Source organism: Nyctibius grandis, chromosome 23, assembly GCF_013368605.1.
Source record: "Nyctibius grandis isolate bNycGra1 chromosome 23, bNycGra1.pri, whole genome shotgun sequence".
Taxonomy (NCBI): Eukaryota; Metazoa; Chordata; class Aves; order Nyctibiiformes; family Nyctibiidae; genus Nyctibius; species Nyctibius grandis.
The window spans coordinates 5,653,440-5,672,167 of NC_090680.1; the positions used below are offsets into that span (position 1 = coordinate 5,653,440).

Here is an 18,728-nt window from a genome sequence, read left to right on the forward strand (position 1 = left end):
GAGGTGTCTGGTCACCAAAGTGCATCCAAGAGGTTTGTGAGGAATTACTGGGAGTTTCTGTTATTAGAAGCAGAAGTCTTAAAGGAGAGATCAAGAAAGTGCTACAGGATCAGAAGCAGACAGGCTGTACTGTTGGCTTCGTGTTTCACCTGGGCAAACATTGAGTGTGGTATTGAGAAAGCTTGGGAGGACATTTAGACCAAGTCCTGTCTGAAGGAGTCTTAAAGCTCTGAGCAAAGATGCCATTGCTTCTTTTTTTTGGTCCTTTTTGTGTACAAGAAAACATGGCTTTAATTGAGTGCTATTATTATTTTAAAGAACGTGGAAGGAGCTCAAGTTTGTCCTCCCCAAAACAGTCCTGTAGTCTTTGAGTTTTGGTTAGCTGCCTGGCCCAGTGTGGTGGTCCTAGGTCCCTCGCCCCCAGGGTGCGCCCAGGCTGTCTCTGCGTCAGGCACAGCAGGATAGCTCTGGTGCTGAGCAAAGGGCTGGGAATGGACTCGGAGATGCGCAGCAAGAAGAAGGTAGATGCAGAGCTAGAACAGTCTCTTGCATATTTCCATAGCTCCTTTACAGAGATAGTTTGCACGAGCTGAAGATCTGGTCTGTGCGCTTCGGTAATAGCCTCGGGAGGCTGAAAGGATTTCTGACCTGGCAGAATTATTTATTGGAAAGGAACCAGAGCTAGAATTAAGAATCTCTTTGCAGTAGGTAAATTATTTATTATGTCTAAGCTTACCATCTGCTTCTGAACAGCCAGGCAAGTTATTAAATTTAATATGGGTGTTTAGTGCATGGTGTCTCAAAAGTTAGCTGGTCTTGCTTAGTTAACCTATGGCCCAGTTCTTGGTGTGTGGGCTGTGGTGTTTTGTTGGTTGTGGGTTTTGGGTTTTTTTTCTTGTTAGTATCTTCTGAATATGTAGAGCTTAGAGTGAGATACGTGATTTGTGATACTGAGAGGGAGAGTTTTTTTAACAGCTATTAATATTCTTAATGGAGAAACAAGTCATGTGCTGGCTGTGGGTATTTACGATCAACACTGGGTTTTCTCGTTGTGACTGTATAGTTCTGTGTCAACATTTTAATATAAGACCGAGTATGCAGGATTGCTATAAAGTCAACCAGTTCAGTGAGTGTGCGTCCAGTTAACTCCAAGGTGAACCCAAGGGCATGGTAGCACGTGACAGGATTGAGCTGATGTGCTGCAGCTGCTAAGGGGTGTTCAATCTGTGGGACCCTACTAGAGTCAGTCCAGAGTGGAAAAAAAACCTGAGATGTGTGTAATGTGGACATGAGAACTCCGTACTTTTTTGCTGTATGGATATACTCCTGTTGCCCCAAACTACTTACTAATGTCAACACAGCCATAAACTGCCACTTGTTTGGAATGGGAGTGCATCTCAAATAAGCTGATGTCTTCAGGAAATGGTATTTTCAAGTTAAAACACCTTGTTTAAAATCCTGTTCTTATTTATTAAATTGCCATATATAATAGTAACTCTTAATTTTTCTTGCTGCCTCTGTTATGTACTTTTCAAACCTGAAGTTATTCATTGTCTTCCTGGGTTACGTATTCTCTTAAATATGCTGTCTCATGGTGTAAGCTTTCAGTCATGCGATTTTAATGACTGTATAACTTATACTAGCAGAGAAATCATTTTGTCTCACTCTCTACCTATATTTTCCATTATAAAATCTTCCCCTTTTCTGTCACCTGCTTTCTTTCCCTGTGTTCATGAGTTTTCTTCTTTTAAAAATCGATAATACTTGAAGTAGGGTAAAGAAAGCTTTTTTAAAAGCAGCTGCATGAATTATTGGCTTATTCAAATACATTGTGTGGATTTTTGAAACTTCTTACTTTTTCCTTTCATTAGTGTTGACAAAATATACCCGTTCCTGTGTGCTAACGATTTTATCAGAGTGGCGGAGTTCCACGGGAGCGATAAGTTTGAACTACCTTATGGAATAAAGAGAGCAGGTTTGTGTTCCTCATGTACCTTGTTTTTAAACAGAAATACCTAAATGGCGTGTAAAGCCACGTGAATATCTGGCCCTGGTCTTTCCTGTTCACTGGTGCCAATCCTTTTGGGGCCTTCTGGCAGTGACTTAGTGGTTTCATTTAGTCCCTCTGACCTGGCACCTTCCTCATTTTAACAAATAAACACTGTGTTGGGGTTGTCCCTCTTAGCCGAGAAGCTCCAAAAAGGTGGGAGTGAAGAAGAGTGGAGCTTATTCAGCTTCTTCTTGTTTGTATGTGGGCTGTAGGGCTAAAGATATTTCTCTAGTGCTTTGCTAGGTGAAATATTAGCTGGGTCAGAGCGATGGGGTTCAATCAACACACCTAAGCTGATCGGGATCCAGAGTCCTACTGAGGGAGAAGTCCCCAGGTTGGGGCAGTTATGTCAGCAAAATCTTCCTTTTACCCTCTGGGATTGCGGTGAAGAAAAGTACGTTTGGGAATGACTTGAGGCCCTCTCTGAGGCACGTTGAGTGTCCAGCAGACACCTGCCCACCGAGGGAGGGCTGGGAAGGTGCCTCTGCCCAGCTGTGCCAGTGAGCGCAGGCTGGTTTGATGTCTTCTCCCAAGATACGTAATGCTGTGGCCCCTCCTCTTGGGTCAAGGCTGCTTCTGTTTCAGCTGAAGAAAAAAACAAAGTCAATTAGGATGTGGGTCTTGGAAACTCTTCTGATGTGTATTCATTGTGACTAAGACTTTTTTTTGATACAAATCCCATGCTGTTTTCCAACAGGGGAGTGTTGGGGCAGGAAAAGCTTCCCAGAGCGGGGAGCTCTGGTAAACCTGAATTTCTTTGGCATCATTGATTGACCTGTGTCCCTGAATTACAAGTGTTCTTATTTTGAGGTTCTTATGCAGTGCATAAAAACTACTCTGTCTGAAAATGCTGTAGTCAGGGTGGCATGCTTATTTTTATACTGGAAAGTACTGAACATTTTCATTAATCTTCTTTATATTTGCTTTCTAGAGCAATTTTTTTATTTAGCCCTTTCAAGGCTGCAGAGCTGTGGACTTCGCAATGAAGATGACAGGTGAGATGATTTATTTGCTACTGTTACTGTTCATTGCATTTTTAATATTTAATGTTTATTTGAAAAGGAATGTCAGTGGTGTTATCCTGAAATTGTCCAAGTTAGCCAAGATGCATATCTGACTGACAACGTCCAAGCAATATGTAACTGATTCCATGATTTAAATGTGTTTTTTTTTTTTTCTTTAAACATATGTAGCACCAGTGTTCAAGAGTAACTTTCTGTGAGGGAGCTTAAACTTGCAGATTTCTTTTTATAAGCGTGTTAGGAACTTGCTAGCTGAATGTAGTAGTCCCATCTTCCTGCAATATCTTTTTATACTCACAGAATCACACAGAATCAACCAGGTTGGAAGAGCCCTCTGGGATCATCGAGTCCAACTGTTGCCCTGACACCACCATGTCAACTAGACCATGGCACTAAGTGCCATGTCCAGTCTTTTCTTAAACACATCCAGAGATGGTGACTCCACCACCTCCCTGGGCAGCCCATTCCAATGGCTAATGACCCTTTCCGAGAAGAAATTCTTCCTAATGTCCAACCTGAACCTCCCCTGGTGAAGCTTGAGGCTGTGTCCTCTTGTGCTGTCACACTAGTTGCCTGGGAGAAGAGGCCGACTCCCACTTCACTCCAACCTCCCTTCAGGTAGTTGTAGACTGCACTAAGGTCACCTCTGAGCCTCCTCTTCTCCAGGCTAAACACCCCCAGCTCCCTCAGCCGTTCCTCGTAGGTCAGACCCTCCAGACCCTTCACCAGCTTGGTCGCCCTCCTCTGCACTCGCTCCAACACCTCAACATCTTTCTTGAAGTGCGGGGCCCAGAACTGGACTGAGGAAAGACTGAACTTTACTTGAGGAAAGTGAAACCACCCCTTAAAAACTGAATGCGATTTCCTCTTTCAAAGTCATTATTAGTGTAAGCTAGAGAATGTTTGAGAGAAGCAGATGCAAACCAATGACTGTTTCTACGCAAAAGAAATCTTATGCGTATCCCCGTGCCACTGCGTCCGCTGGCCTGCTGCACACCCTTGTTTGTGTTCCCGGGCAACTAGCGATAGGACAAGAGGACACAGCCTCAAGCTTCGCCAGGGGAGATTCAGGTTGGACATTAGGAAGCATTTCTTTTCAGAAAGGGTCATTAGACATTGGAATGGGCTGCCCAGGGAGGTGGTGGAGTCACCATCTCTGGAGGTGTTTAAGAAAAGACTGGACATGGCACTTAGTTGGACTCAATGATCCCAGAGGTCTCTTCCAACCTGGTTGATTCTGTGATTCTGTGTGTACACTCAGCTTCCTTTTCCCGTGAACGAGGGAGATGTAGACAGCCGGGAAAGGCTGTTCCTGGCATTTTGGGAGTAACCAGGGTGCGGCACAGAGCGGAGCATGCTTTAGATAACTCACTTCCCATGCATTACACTGCCCTGTTTAAATCTTTTGGTTAGAAGCCACTTCTGCTGGGATTTTTTTGTTTGGTTTTGGAGGGTCTTTCTGTGTATGTGTGTGTCTTCTTGTTGTTGGGGTTTGGTTTGGGTTTTTTGTTTGTTTCGGGGAGTCTTTTTGGAGGTTGCGTAGTGGGCTTGGCAAGTATACAAAGCTCCTATGTTTACCAAGTGATGCAAATGACTTCTTAGATTTGCAGTCTAGCAAACGGGCTGACAACCTGCCATACATCACATTAATATGCAGACTTCGTAACAGTTGAATGCAAATAACGCTGAGGCTGGCTGTACTTGGTTTTGTTTTTTAATCAAGGAGATACAACAGAAGATTGTTGCTTCAAGCCAAATGCCAGGATCACATTTTAATTAAACTTGGGTGGAATAGGAACAAAATAATTGGTGTTCAAGCCGAAGAGCTGTCTTGGTTTTAATATGCAGTTTTCCTTTTCTTCACCTACTGTACTCCTTCCTTTGTGTTTCTGTGTTATCTGTTTCTAGGATGTTCAGGTTTATTATTAAGGAGAGACTGGGGAGGAAAACCCTGTTCTCTGTCAGGAGTGTGATAATTGGGGAAATTTATACAGAATTGGCTGACAAAAGCTAGTCTTTTGTCTGGACGTTGAAGGAGAGTGCCAAATGTTGTATTAGAAATTTCCTGCAATCACAAGATGAGCAGTAGAATCTCTTTGGCTGTAAAGTACAGACACTTGCAGTACAGCACAGTACCTCTTAAATTGAAGTGTCATTCCTATAGATCAAAAGTAAGGTAATGGATATTTATCCTTGGAATGTAGGTTCTCTGAGATATAGAGATGTTTTGTGATTCTAGGAAGTACGCTTCATTTTCATAAAAGTAATATACTTCAGTAGGACTGAAGAAAAATGAGAACTCTCGCTATTTAATAGGCAGTAGCATAAACAAATCAAATGTACAATGACTTCATACGATATATTCTTTCTAGATCTATCAGGTTTTGTGTGTAGCACTCTTAGGGCATGAATCACTGGTAAGGAAGAGCTTTTATATATACATTTAACAAAGATACAGTGCCTTTTAAATGTGAAACACTTTGGAAATCAATCACAGAATCACAGAATTAATCAGGTTGGAAGAGACCTCTGGGATCTTCGAGTCCAACCATTGCCCTGACACCACCCTGTCAACTAGACCTTGATTTATTTCATATCCGTAGATCTTGAAAATACAAGTTCTAGACAGAAAAAGAATTATTTGTAAAACACACTAATCTTTAAGTGGCTAAGCAGAAAAAATCCTAACAACATTCTCCAGTAATACAGAATTATTAGGCAGCTCTGTGATGCTGCTGCCTAATTCAGCCTTCTTGGCAGAATGCAAACTGAATTTCCCTATAAACTTTTCTTGGGGCAGAATGGGGGAACCTGCTATAAGATATTTTAATGAATATTAGGCTATATGAGCGCTAAATCTATGGTACTCATATAGCTGTGTGTGACTTGACTTAGGTAAAACTGTACATAGTGAGCTACGAAGGATTTTTTTCTAAACGGTGCCATTTTCCAAACTTATGTGGGATTCTTCCTGTGTAAAGGTCTAGTTCTCCAAAACTGTTTGGAAGTGAACACTGTCACTGATTTCAGAGGAATAGCCTGTAGGAGAAGGGTTTTCCAGGCTAGGGATAAATCCACAGAGTAACCTCTGAACACCTGCTCTACCCGTTTCTTCATAATTACTCACTGGGCACTCTCAGGACTCTCAGCTCAACAGCAGTAAATTCTTAAAAATGCATTTACACAATCCTGAGTTGGCAAAATGTGACCTCTGCGTTCCTCCTCCTACCAAATAACCTCAAAGGAAATAATTTGCATTCCTTGACTGACTTACAGGGGTGGGTGTTAAAGGAGTTGAGGTTGAGATCTTCTTTTTCCTTTTCAAGAGAAACAGCATTTGAGTGGAATGTGGGGGATGCAAGCCGTCTGACTTTTAAAGGCTGCATTTACATTTAACAATATTTTTCTTTTATAGACTAGGAAAATGTTTCTTTTAGTATTTCACCATATAAACAAAATATGTAAACTAATGCCTGTCCTTGAGAATGAGGCTTTTGCACACCATGTGAATAGGGCAATGGTTTGAGGGGATTGCATTTAGATATTGGAGATCCGTTACCATGCAATTTGCATCAGGATCCATTTATACTCTCAGTAGACCTCTAACACCTAAATGCAATCCCTCATTCACTCAGACCGTTGCTATAGCAGTTGATATAGCTGAGGTCTTAATATTTTTTCACTTTCATCATAGAATCATAGAGTGGTTTGGGTTGGGAGGGACCTTGAAGACCATCTAGTTCCAATCCCCCTGCCATGGGCAGGGACACCTTCCACTAGACCAGATTGCTCAAAGCCTCATCCAGCCTGGTCTTAAACACTGCCAGGGAGGGGACACCACAGCTTCTCTGGGCAACCTGTTCCAGTGTCTCACCACCCTCACAGTAAAGAATTTCTTCCTAATATCTAATCTAAATCTACCCTCTTTCAGTTTAAAACCATTGCCCCTTGTCCTCACCCTACATGCCCTTGTAAAAAGTCCCTCTCCACCTTGCCTGTAGCCCCTTCAGGCACTGGAAGGCTGCTAGAAGGTCTCCCTGGAGCCTTCTCTTCTCCAGGCTGAACAGCCCCAACTCTCTCAGTCTCTCTCCATAGGAGAGGTGCTCCAGCCCTCTGATCATCTTCGTGGCCTCCTCTGGACTCACCCCAACCGGTCCATGTCCTCCTTATGTTGGGGACCCCAGAGCTGGACGCAGTACTCCAGGTGGGGTCTCATGAGAGTGGAGTAGAGGGGCAGAATCATCTCCCTCGCCCTGCTGGCCACGCTGCTTTTGAAGCAGCCCGGGACACGGTTGGCCTTCTGGGCTGCAAGCACGCACTGCTGGCTCATGTTGAGCTTCTCATCACCCATCACCCCCAAGTCCTTCTCCTCAGGGCTGCTCTCAATCCATTCTCCGCCCAGCCTGGATTTGTGCTTGGGATTGCCCCGACCCACATGCAGGACCTTGCACTTGGCCTTGTTGAGCTTCATGTGGTTTGCACAGGCCCAGCTCTCAAGCCTGTCACGGTCCCTCTGGATGGCATCCCTTCCTTCCAGCTTGTCAACTGCACTGCACAGCTTGGTGTCATCGGCAGACTTGCTGAGGGTGCACTCAGTCCCACTGTCCATGTCGCCGACAAAGATGTTAAACAGGACCGGTCCCAGTACTGACCCCTGAGGAACGCCACTCGTCACTGGGGTCCACTTGGACATCGAGCCGTTGACCTGCAACTCTTTGAGCGCGACCATCCAGCCAATTTCTTATCCACCAAGTGGTCCATCTGGGACGGTGTCAGATGCTTTGCAGAAGTCCAGGTAGATGACATCAGTCACTCTTCCCTTATCCCCCAATGCTGTAACCCCATCATAGAAGGCCACTGAGTTTGTCAGGCGCGATCTGCCCTTCATGAAGTCATGTTGGCTGTCACCAGTATTGTGCTGGTGGTTGTAAGCTGGACCTCCAGACATTTCAGTCTGTTATATTTCACTTGTAGCACACCTGATGTTGTTTAAGGACATCTGAATTTATTTCTCTTCCTGCCAGTTTATTGACTTGGAGAAAGGGTGAGTGTTACCCTTTGGGGTGAGTGTTTAGGGTTTTTTTTAAATATGAAAACATGAAAAAGGGAACTTTAAGAAGAGGGGCTGGTAAAATATCTGGGAGTAAAGGTCTGCGGAAAATCCATGTGTTGATTTCTGTGATCTACAGTAAGGACAGGTCAGTTTGTTTAGCTTAAATATCTTCAAATATAGTCTGACCTTCATACATATTCTTTATCTCCATTTCATATGTTGGTTTCCTATGATATTATGTTCTGGTTTTTTTACTCTAGCAGAAACCATTTCCCCTCCTGTTTATCAGTCAGTGGAACCCGTGCTACTGTGGACGTAGACCTATGATTGTAACCAGAGACACTTGAATACTGGAAGGTGGGGGGGGGACGGGACTAAGGGGAGGAGACAATTCAGAAATAGCACGTTCGTGCCAGACTTCCTGTTTGAGTTGGCCCCGCTTCGACTTCCTGAGCTTAGCAGAGATTAAAAGCTGGTCTTTCTAATTTGTTTGACTGTATTTATGACTGTATTTATGTGCAGTTCATCAGGAGTATTTGTGCCTGTTGAATTTATCCATTTAAAGATCATCTAGTTCCACCCCCCTACCACGGGCAGGGACACCTTTCTACTAGACCAGGTTGCTCCAAGCCCCATCCAACCTGGCCTTGAACACTGCCAGGGAGGGGGCAGCCACAGCCTCTCTGGGCAGCCTGGTCCAGCGTCTCACCACCCTCACAGGAAAGAATTTCTTCCTAATACCTAATCTAAATCTCCCCTCTTTCATTTTAAAACCGTTCCCCCTCATCCTGTCACTCCTTGCCCTTGTAAAAAGCCCCTCTCCAGCTTTCCTGTAGTACCCCTTCAGGTACTGGAAGGCTGCTAGAAGGTCTCCCCGGAGCCTTCTCTTCTCCAGGCTGAACAACCCCAACTCTCTCAGCCTGTCTCCATAGCAGAGGTGCTACAGGCCTCTGATCATCTTCATGGCCCTCCTCTGGACTTGCTCCAACAGCTCCATGTCCTCCTTGTGTTGGGGGCCCCAGAGCTGGATGCAGTACTCCAGGTGGGGTCTCACAAGAGCAGAGCAGAGGGACAGAATCACCTCCTTTGATCTGCTGGTCCCACTTCTTTTTATGCAGCCCAGGACACGGTTGGCCTTCTGGGCTGCAAGCACACACTGCTGGCTCATGTTGAGCTTCTCATCACCCGTCACCCCCACGTCCTTCTCCTCAAGGCTGCTCTCAATCCATCCTCCGCCCAGCCTGTATTTGTGCTTGGGATTGCCCCAACCCACAATTCTGTAGGAAATAGAGGGAACTGCTTTGTCCATTGAGATGTTGGTCAGTCTGGGCTGGAACAGGCTGTTTTCATTGATGTTGAATAATACTGTCCGCAGCTGAAAAAATTAGTCTGCATAAAGTGCCATGCTGGGCATTTAATACAGATTACAATATTCTTTGTGACTGAGTCCTGGGGTCCCTTACAGTAAGAAATGCCACAGAGCCTTTTTCTTCTTTGAAGAACCATGGGAAGGGGATGTTGGGAGGTGGTTCATGCTCAGCAAGCTGCGAGTGTGTTTGTGTATGAAGAGAATACCTACACTTTTATTTTGCCATTGTTCCTGCTGCAGCCAAGTTGATGAACTTTTGCTCTAAATAAAGAAACATTTTGCAACAAAAAATGATATGCTTGTTCTGTAAGGAGGAGCTTGCAGTCTTATATGTTGAATATAAACCGTCCCTAAAGAGGCAAAATTTCTTAAGTAAAGCAACACCAGGTCTGTGTGTGTGCTTTTTACTAGCATTGAAATAAGACAATACAGAGCAAAAGATAAAATTAGAAAACCTGGGACAACTCCTTGGAAAATTTTACCATTAGGAATCTACTTTTGTAAGTTTAGCATTTGCATAATACTTTCTTGGGTGCTTTTTAACTGTTAATATATTCTAAATTTGTAAGGAGTTACTGTTTTGATTGGATGTATTGTAAATTTTATATAAGTGGTTTATATACGTAGTAATGCTGTCTAATTTGAATCTAGTCACACGAGAATGCAGCTTTTAATCAACTGTATCACTCGTGTTATGTCATGACAATGTGCGCTTCTCAGCACATGTTTAAACATGTTTAGACAGCACTTTCTAAATAGAGGGAGAAAAATCAACATAATTATATTCATGTGAAGAGCTATCATGTGTCATTGGGCTAAGGTGGCTCACCTCTACAATTCAGATGCCTCTAAGGTAAATTGTGAGCATAAATCTTGTCACTGTAGCGCATGGTGGAGATCTCTGTAGTTGTGGAGTTTTACAGTATTGCAGAAGCACCTTAATTTGAGTTAGTTTTTCCAGACATACTCTGTCCTGGTTGGTATACCTAGACTGGGACAAATTTGAAGCATTGTGGAAGATACTTTATCTAATGGCACCCATATCACCAGCTGGTTAGATGATCTTAAACAGCAAACCACTAGAGAAAGGACATATATAAATACAGTTTTACACAAGAGAAGCTGTTTTCTGACTTTGGCAGTCCCTGAAATAATGCAGCTGCCTTTTTTCAAAAGCAGCCTTAGAGTGCGATGCAGGGTTGAGACTGCTCTGGAGGGGCCCAGGAGCCTAAAAGATACAGTACCTCAGTTAGTAAATAAACCTGCTAAATGCTTGTAAGGCAAATATATATCATTAACGCTATGAAGCAAGGGAAGTCATGCCTATTAAAGTTCCGTTTGTTCCACAGCATTGCTTGTCGACGGTGTGTTGTGGTCGGTAATGGAGGAGTACTTCGAAATAAAACGTTAGGGGAGAAAATTGACTCATATGATGTGATAATAAGGTAAGTGGTATCTCCTTTTCATTTTGTATACGTGCAAAGAATTAACAAATGTTTGCTGTCAGCTGGTAGCTTTGGTGTTTGGTTATTATATAAATGAAAATGCATAAAACTTCCCATTTTACTTATTCTGTCACAGCCTTCGTTTGAAAAAAATTAGGAGAAAATGGATCAGTGTTTTATTACACTGATTGATATGGAGAAGGAAGGAAGCCTGGAGTTTGACATGCATTTGAAAGCGTGTTGGTAAGGTGGAAATGAATACGTTCAATTCTTCAGTTGTAGGTCCTCTTATAACCTTAAAACTATAGAAAGTGATCCAGATAATATCTTAGCAAACTTTACTTGCCTGACAACTTTGTACTTTAAAAAAAAACCCCACCTTGCACTTAGTTTCACTGTAGTATAATGATGCAAGGAAGCTCCATGAATTATTTTTAAGCTATTTCAAGTATTTGGGCTCCTCGTAGATCTATCTACTCTTCTTAAAAGGTGAATCTTTATGTAGACTGGTGTCACACGTTTAAAAACAGCTCTGAATTCAAAACTATTTCAGAAATGTAGTACACATTTGTTTACTGTGAATGAACAAGGAGGTGGTGTTTGCAAATGGCAAATACTGTTTAAAAAATAAAAACAAAAACGCAGAACAGCCCACCCAAAAAATCCCAAACAAACAAAAAACCCCTCAAACTTAAAGATTTGTCAGCATCAGGTACATGGTCGTAATGTCTGTCCTTGTATGCTGTAGACAGTGAAGATTATTAAAACATTCTTGACTTGCCTCCTGTATGACTCTGATCATCTAGTAGCGTGACTGGAGCAATGGGTAGTTCTTCAAGCCAGATATTATCCTTGGTCTTCTCCAGTTTCTGTGTTTGAGCCAAATCAGAAGACCTTCTACTCGAGTGACACGCGATAAGCAATTGTGCAATTGTATTCTAAACCGCCTTGGCCAGGTTCCTGTGTGTGCTTGATCCCTCTGGATTAGAGGGTGCGTGCACCTGATAATTACTCATCTACCATGTAATGTGATAAGTAAATGCTGGGCTGCTACACCCTCGTGTACCTGGCCACGCTGTCTGTCCCGCAGACTAATGCGTGTGCCAGCCACCACACGGTAAGGACCTGGGTGGGGTAGTTATTGCTGTCTGTGTCTTCTGCAGAATGAACAATGGCCCTGTTATAGGGTATGAAGAAGATGTTGGGAGGAGGACGACTTTCCGCCTTTCGTACCCGGAATCCATCTTCTCAGATCCGATCCACTATGACCCTAATACGACTGTTGTTCTCATCGTCTTCAAACCACGTGACTTGAAGTGGCTTTGGGACATCCTAGGTGGCCAGAAAATAGTGAGTTTAATTATTCATGCACTTTGGCTCAGCTTGCCACACGTCTCTCATGAAATATCTGTTTTGCTTTTAAACTTAGTCCTCCTAGCTGGGAGGAGCACTGGCTCTCCCAGTCAGTCTACTCAATATCCCTTTCGCATAAATGCTTCTGTCCTCTTTCTCACCCACATATTTGATCAGTTTCTCACCCCAAAGCAGTTTTCCTCTCAGAAATACCTTTTTATCCTCTTCCTAGCACTGTTTCATATTCTGACATGCATGCCTCAGCCATTTCCCAGATAAAATAATCTGCACACTTGATGGAATGGCAGAATAGTTGAAGGGACCTCTCTCTGGAGGTCTTTAGTCCAAAACCCTGTTGTAAGAGAGCAGGGCCAAGTTCAAAGCCATACCAGGTTCTCAGGGCATCATCCAGGCAAGTTCTGAGTATTTCCAGGGATATTTCTACAATCTCTGTTTCAGTACTGTACCACCCTCACAGGAAAGAATTTCTCCTCATCCTTTTACTGTGTGCCTCTGAGAAGAGTCTGATGTTGTCTCTTTTTGTAAACCCCTACCAGATAGTTGAAGATGGGCTGAACAAACCCAGCCTCCTCAGACCCTTCTTGTTTGCTGTGCGCTCGGGCCTCTTGGCTGTTTTAGTGGCCTTCTGCTGAGCTTGCCCCTGTTTGACCCTCTCTCTTGCACAGGGGGGAGCCCAAAACACCATTTGTGAGACTGCAGGAGGGCACAGTACAATGTACTTGAGAATGGTAACTTCAGTCTGCATGTTCTTTATGCTCTTATTAACGTGACCAAGCACAGCACGAGCACTTACTGCCTCTGGGGCGCGTTGCTGGTGCCTGTGGTCCCTCAGGGACCTTTCTGCAAAACTCTTTTCCAGCCAGCTGGCCCCAACCTCTGCTGCTGCAGTGGGTTGTCCTATTGCAGGAGCACGCTTTGGCACGTGTGTTTGTTGAACTTTAGGAGCTTCAATGTTTCTCCTCTTCTTCCTCAACCTCCTGCCCTTGGATTTTGCTGTGGTTAGAGTTGCTACAAAACCAAAATAAACTCTTTATAGCTGTTAAAAATGTGTCTTTTCTTGCCTGCTACAGAGTGCTAGAGGCTTTTGGAAGAAACCAGCTCTGAACATGATATACAAATCTAGTCAAATCAGGATTCTTGATCCCAGCATCACCAGAAAAACGGCTTATGACTGGCTTAATTTCCCAACAAGGTTTCCCAAAAAGGAGGTAGGCTTTTTTCTTCTGTGCCTTTTAGTTTTGTGGAACCAAATGTGTACTCAGAGGTAATTACTCTTTATTATAGTGAACTACGTTAGAACATTTTTTTTGAGGTTCACATTGCATTAGTTTGCATTTAGATGGTCCTCAAAAGAGATGGGAAAACGGAATCCAGAAAGAAAGTGGGTAGCCTTGTATGCCAAAAATCTCTTTTATGGATTCTGTTATTAATATTAAATGAGACCACTTTTGCAGACAGACATAATTCCTTTTACAAACTTGGGAAAAGCAGACAGGCTTTGGAGCATGGCAGATCTGAAGAGACTCTAGGAATATTAGTGTCTTGAATTATTAAATGTAGGGTGTCTTGTAGCATTTTTCTTAAAACAAAACAAAAAGCAAACAAACAAAAAAAAAAACCAAAAAACCCGCACCAAAAACTAAACACCAAGAAAACCCCCACACCAAACAAAACCCCCCCACAACCCAGTAATTCTAACCGTGCTGCCATTTCATGCTGCTGGGAGGAGGTGGGGACTAGGGAGCACACAGGGTATTCCAGCCCCACGCTAACGACGTGTCTGGCAGCATTCTTGTGCTTACTGATTTGATGCCAAGCATTGTAATGAGTTAACTGACAATTTGGACATAAAAATACATTTTAAGTGTCAGTTTGTGGCTGAAGAATGTTTCTGATGAAAGGTAGGGCTTCAAGGGGGAGACCTCCCTTGCGCAGTCAGGACCGACCACGTGCTGTTTAGCACAAATGCGGTGCCCTGGGGTCACATCTGTTGCACAGAGCTGCCTCATCGGGATCAGCCAACTGACATGGGTGGAAACATTTGACAGGCTGTCACTGTGTGATATCTGCCACAACTTTTTTCTGGTTTAATCTTTCTAATATTTGAAGGAGTTGAGGTTTTTTTGCTTTTGGGGTGGGGGGGTTGTGCCTTTCTTTTCTTTTCTCTTTTTTTTTTTTTAAAAGTCTGACTTTTTTTCAGCCTACTAGTGGCTTTTTCCTCTCTTATTAACACTCAAACTGGAATACCCAGTTTGGCTGCATGCTTGCCAGGACTCTGTGGCATTTCAGCTCTTCAGCTGAGAGTGGGAGGGAAGCAGCATAGTAGTTGGGCACCTAGTGATCTCCTAAAAGGCCACAGAACATCTGCGCCTCCATGGCTCCAGAAATCACAGAATCAACCAGGTTGGAAGAGACCTCTGGGATCATCGAGTCCAACCATTGCCCTGACACCACCATGTCAACTAGACCATGGCACTAAGTGCCATGTCCAGTCTTTTCTTAAACACCTCCAGAGATGGTGACTCCACCACCTCCCTGGGCAGCCCATTCCAATGTCTAATGACCCTTTCTGAGAAGAAATGCTTCCTAATGTCCAACCTGAACCTCCCCTGGCAAAGCTTGAGGCTGTGTCCTCTTGTCCTATTGCTAGTTGCCTGGGAGAAGAGGCCGACTCCCACTCCACTACAACCTCCCTTCAGGTAGTTGTAGACTGCAATAAAGTCACCTCTGAGCCTCCTCTTCTCTCTTCCCTGTGATAGTTGAGCTCAGGCATGCTTGTCCTCATTTTCCCTCCCATCTCCCGGGCGGGCTGTGGCTGGGAGCCTGCACATCTGCACCCGCTCTGGCACAGCTGATACACAGTGGCTCTGTTAAGCTGCACGTCATACCTGGGGCTGCCTGTCTTCTGCAGGACCTGCTTTGGAGCCTTCTGTCCCCGTAGTGCATCCCTGGGGAGGGCTGGTGCTGCCTTCGCTGTCCTGTGCTCCAGCCCCCTCTGCCTGCAGGAGATGCTGAGGACCGCTGTTGCTTTCCCTGCTGCATCTGCCTTTTCCATTAAGCCAGCCCCATGGTCCCTGTGTGCGTGTTTGTGCGTAGTCCAGCGAGCATTTCTGTTTGTTAGCAGCTGTGACGGTGTTAGCAGAGCTGGGAAGAACTACTGTAAAATCAGATTTGCTGCCCCAGCAGCACTGAAGTCAGAAAGTGCTGCAGAGTTGTCTCAGGGCTGCACCTGGTCCCATTAAATGTGACTGGCTGAACAAATTTCATTACAGGCCAAGGATATCTGGGTATTGCTCGGGCGCCTCGGGTCCTGCACGTTTCACTGGCAGATGTTGAGGTGTTGGAGCGAGTCCAGAGGAGGGCGACCAAGCTGGTGAAGGGTCTGGAGGGTCTGACCTACGAGGAATGGCTGAGGGAGCTGGGGTTGTTTAGTCTGGAGAAGAGGAGGCTCAGAGGTGACCTTAGTGCAGTCTACAACTACCTGAAGGGAGGTTGTAGTGCAGTGGGAGTTGGCCTCTTCTCCCAGGCAACCAGCGATAGGACAAGAGGACACAGCCTCAAGCTTCGCCAGGGGAGGGTCAGGTTGGACATTAGGAAGAATTTCTTTTCAGAAAGGTTTATTAGCCATTGGAAGGGGCTGCCCAGGGAGGTGGTGGAGTCACCATCTCTGGATGTGTTTCAGAAAAGACTGGACATGGCACTTAGTGCCCTGGTCTAGTTGACAGGGTGGTGTCAGGGCACCGGTTGGACTCGATGATCCCAGAGGTCTCTTCCAACCTGGTTGATTCTGTGTGGTTCTGCTCAGCAGAATCCACAGAAAACCAGTTTGCTTGGTAAGGGCTTCTGCCTTCACCGTGTTGAATGCTGATTTTCCTGAGGCTGGTTTGGACAAAAGAGCATCTTTGAAGTGTGACAACACAATTTAAAGCGAATGTTGTTTTTTTAGTGCATTTTTTTGAGGTGAACTTTATGATAGTCAAAAGCAAACAGAGCTAGTTGCAACCTGTGGAATTTCTGATATGTCCAAATAGCACTAATCCTGACTTGTAACATTCCTGCCATAATTTTTGGGTCCTGTTTAGTATGGACGTTGCAACAGAGTCACCACTGTTTATGCTATTGGGCCCCCAGGCAGAAAGTTATTTTGCTAACTGGCAGGAGCCCTGAGCAACAGCATGTGTTTTAAGTTGATGTTATTTTTGGAATATTCCAAAAGTTGTATAAAGGTACAAAAAAAAAAAATCTACATAAAAGGTGATAATTCAATTCTGTGACTTTAATTAGGCTTACAGAGCTGATGTTAGTAATTTTTTCCTGGGAATTTGTTCTTGTTCATATGATGCAAAGAAATATTTTTCTGTATCATTGAGGGCATCTGCCTTCTCTCTGGGCAGAGCTGTCCAGTACTGGTTTGTCTGCTTCCTTTTCAGAGGCAAATAAACCGAGCCTTGGGTAAGAGTTCAAAAAAGCATACGGTGTTGCGCTCAGCTGAGGTTTGATTGCAGCTACTGAAAGTGTTTAGCTCATTTGGTCTTTGATAAAATTGTTGTTTTAGCTAAGAAGGGCATCAGTGCCTGAAAGTTTTATCCATCTCTGAAGGCACTTTTTCCCCTCAGCTTCGTCACTTAGACTAATGAGAGTTCAACTCCCCGTGCAAACCTTGCCTTTTTTACTTCTTTAGATCATTGTAGCTGCTGCTGCTGAGAGTCATCTGCTCTTGATTTTACAGTTCATTTTCTTCTAATGGAAGTAATGGGGGAAGGTCTAAAGCAGTGTTCTTCTGGGATTTGCCTGTTCTGAAAAAGTTTGAATGCAACCAAGTTAATGCAGCAGTAGCATTTGTGGGTTTTTTGTTTGATGTTATGAAGATCTGAGACATGTCATGTTTTTCTCTGGATCTCCATCATCTAGAAACTTCTACTAATTTGGTCAAATTTGACGGGCTGAAATGGTCTCCAATATATTGAAGCCTGACCCGTTTCATGAAAGCAGGTTGCTGAGCAGAGGGGTGGGGAGACCTTGCTGATGCCTCTGCTGAGGGAAGAACTACCATATGGGCTCAGCCCTCACTAGAAACTGGAGAATCCCAGGGAAAGCCAACGTGGCAGATATCCCAGTCATGGAAAAACTGTGGGCAGCACCTTACTCATTATGAGACACGAGGGGATCAAACCACAAAACCAAATGTCCATAGAAGAGCCAGGCTGCCTGATTTCTGCTGCCTTGGTTCTTAGGCTTGCTGTTCCCATCAGGCTGCTAGTCATTTATGTCTGCGTGCTCTTTGTGTTTCATTTTAGAAACCCAAGCATCCAACCACGGGACTAATTGCCATTACACTAGCGTTTCACATATGCCATGAAGTTCACCTGGCAGGCTTCAAGTATGATTTCACGGACAGAAACAGTTCTTTGCACTACTACGGCAAGGACACGATGTCTGAGATGATGCAGGTATGACAACGTGGATAGTGATATTTGTGTCCCTTGTGCTACATCGCGTTCTGCAACGTCTACGTGAGATACATCCATTTGTATTTGTTTAGCCTGGAGAAGAGGAGGCTCAGAGGTGACCTTATTGCAGTCTACAACTACCTGAAGAGAGGTTGTAGCGGAGTGGGAGTCGGCCTCTTCTCCTGGGCAACTAGTGATAGGACAAGAGGACACAGCCTCAAGCTTCGCCAGGGGAGGTTCAGGTTGGACATTAGGAAGCATTTCTTTTCAGCAAGGGTCATTAGCCATTGGAATGGGCTGCCCAGGGAGGTGGTGGAGTCACCATCTCTGGATGTGTTTAAGAAAAGACTGGACATGGCACTTAGTGCCCTGGTCTAGTTGACAGGGTGGTGTCAGGGCAACGGTTGGACTTGATGATCCCAGAGGTCTCTTCCAACCTGGTTGATTCTGTGATTCTGTATGTTCTGATGTGCTTTGCTGGTGTTATCCTTATGCTACGCAGCGCTTGTTCCTAGAGCTGTATTTGCTAGCGCTGTCAGGACACGAATAGTATAGTTTCTGTTTGCATTCTCGTTTTCCTTGGCAGCTATTTGCAATATTTGTCACAGTTGCCAAATCTCTTAAAAAAGAGAAAGAAGAGTGAAGTGGAAAGGAAGGAGTTAAAGACCTATAAACTTGCAATTAGGAAAAGAGCTGAATTTCAGAAATGGAAAGCAGAAAAGAAAAGCAGTTCCTAGAGGGGGGTAGGAAGAGAAGGAACTGCTTACAGGAGGGGGAAGCCACGACTTGCCAGGGGGAGGGAGCAGCAGAAGGCTGGCAAACATCGGGGATGCCTTCTCCTCCCATCCTGCAGAGAAAGGCCTCCTGCTTTGCGACAGCCGTGCCTCTGTTTTATTTTATGTCTCTGCTCTTGTCTTCAGCTCCGTACTCCGAGCAATTCCATCTCAGCCCTTTACTTCAGTGTG

At 44.4% G+C, this 18,728-nt stretch overlaps 1 protein-coding gene across 7 annotated transcripts in view; it reads left to right on the forward strand.

The window, feature by feature from the left end:
• The window catches only part of ST3GAL6 (ST3 beta-galactoside alpha-2,3-sialyltransferase 6), a 55,146-nt gene that overhangs the window by 30,919 nt on the left and 5,499 nt on the right, over positions 1 to 18,728 (forward strand). For all 7 annotated transcript variants that reach the window (XM_068417535.1, XM_068417533.1, XM_068417536.1 and 4 more), the window contains 6 exons: positions 1,872 to 1,975; positions 2,982 to 3,045; positions 10,844 to 10,939; positions 12,103 to 12,289; positions 13,384 to 13,521; positions 17,611 to 17,763. In XM_068417535.1, coding sequence (XP_068273636.1) covers positions 1,872 to 1,975; positions 2,982 to 3,045; positions 10,844 to 10,939; positions 12,103 to 12,289; positions 13,384 to 13,521; positions 17,611 to 17,763 — 742 coding nt within the window. The remainder of the gene's footprint in view (positions 1 to 1,871; positions 1,976 to 2,981; positions 3,046 to 10,843; positions 10,940 to 12,102; positions 12,290 to 13,383; positions 13,522 to 17,610; positions 17,764 to 18,728) is intronic.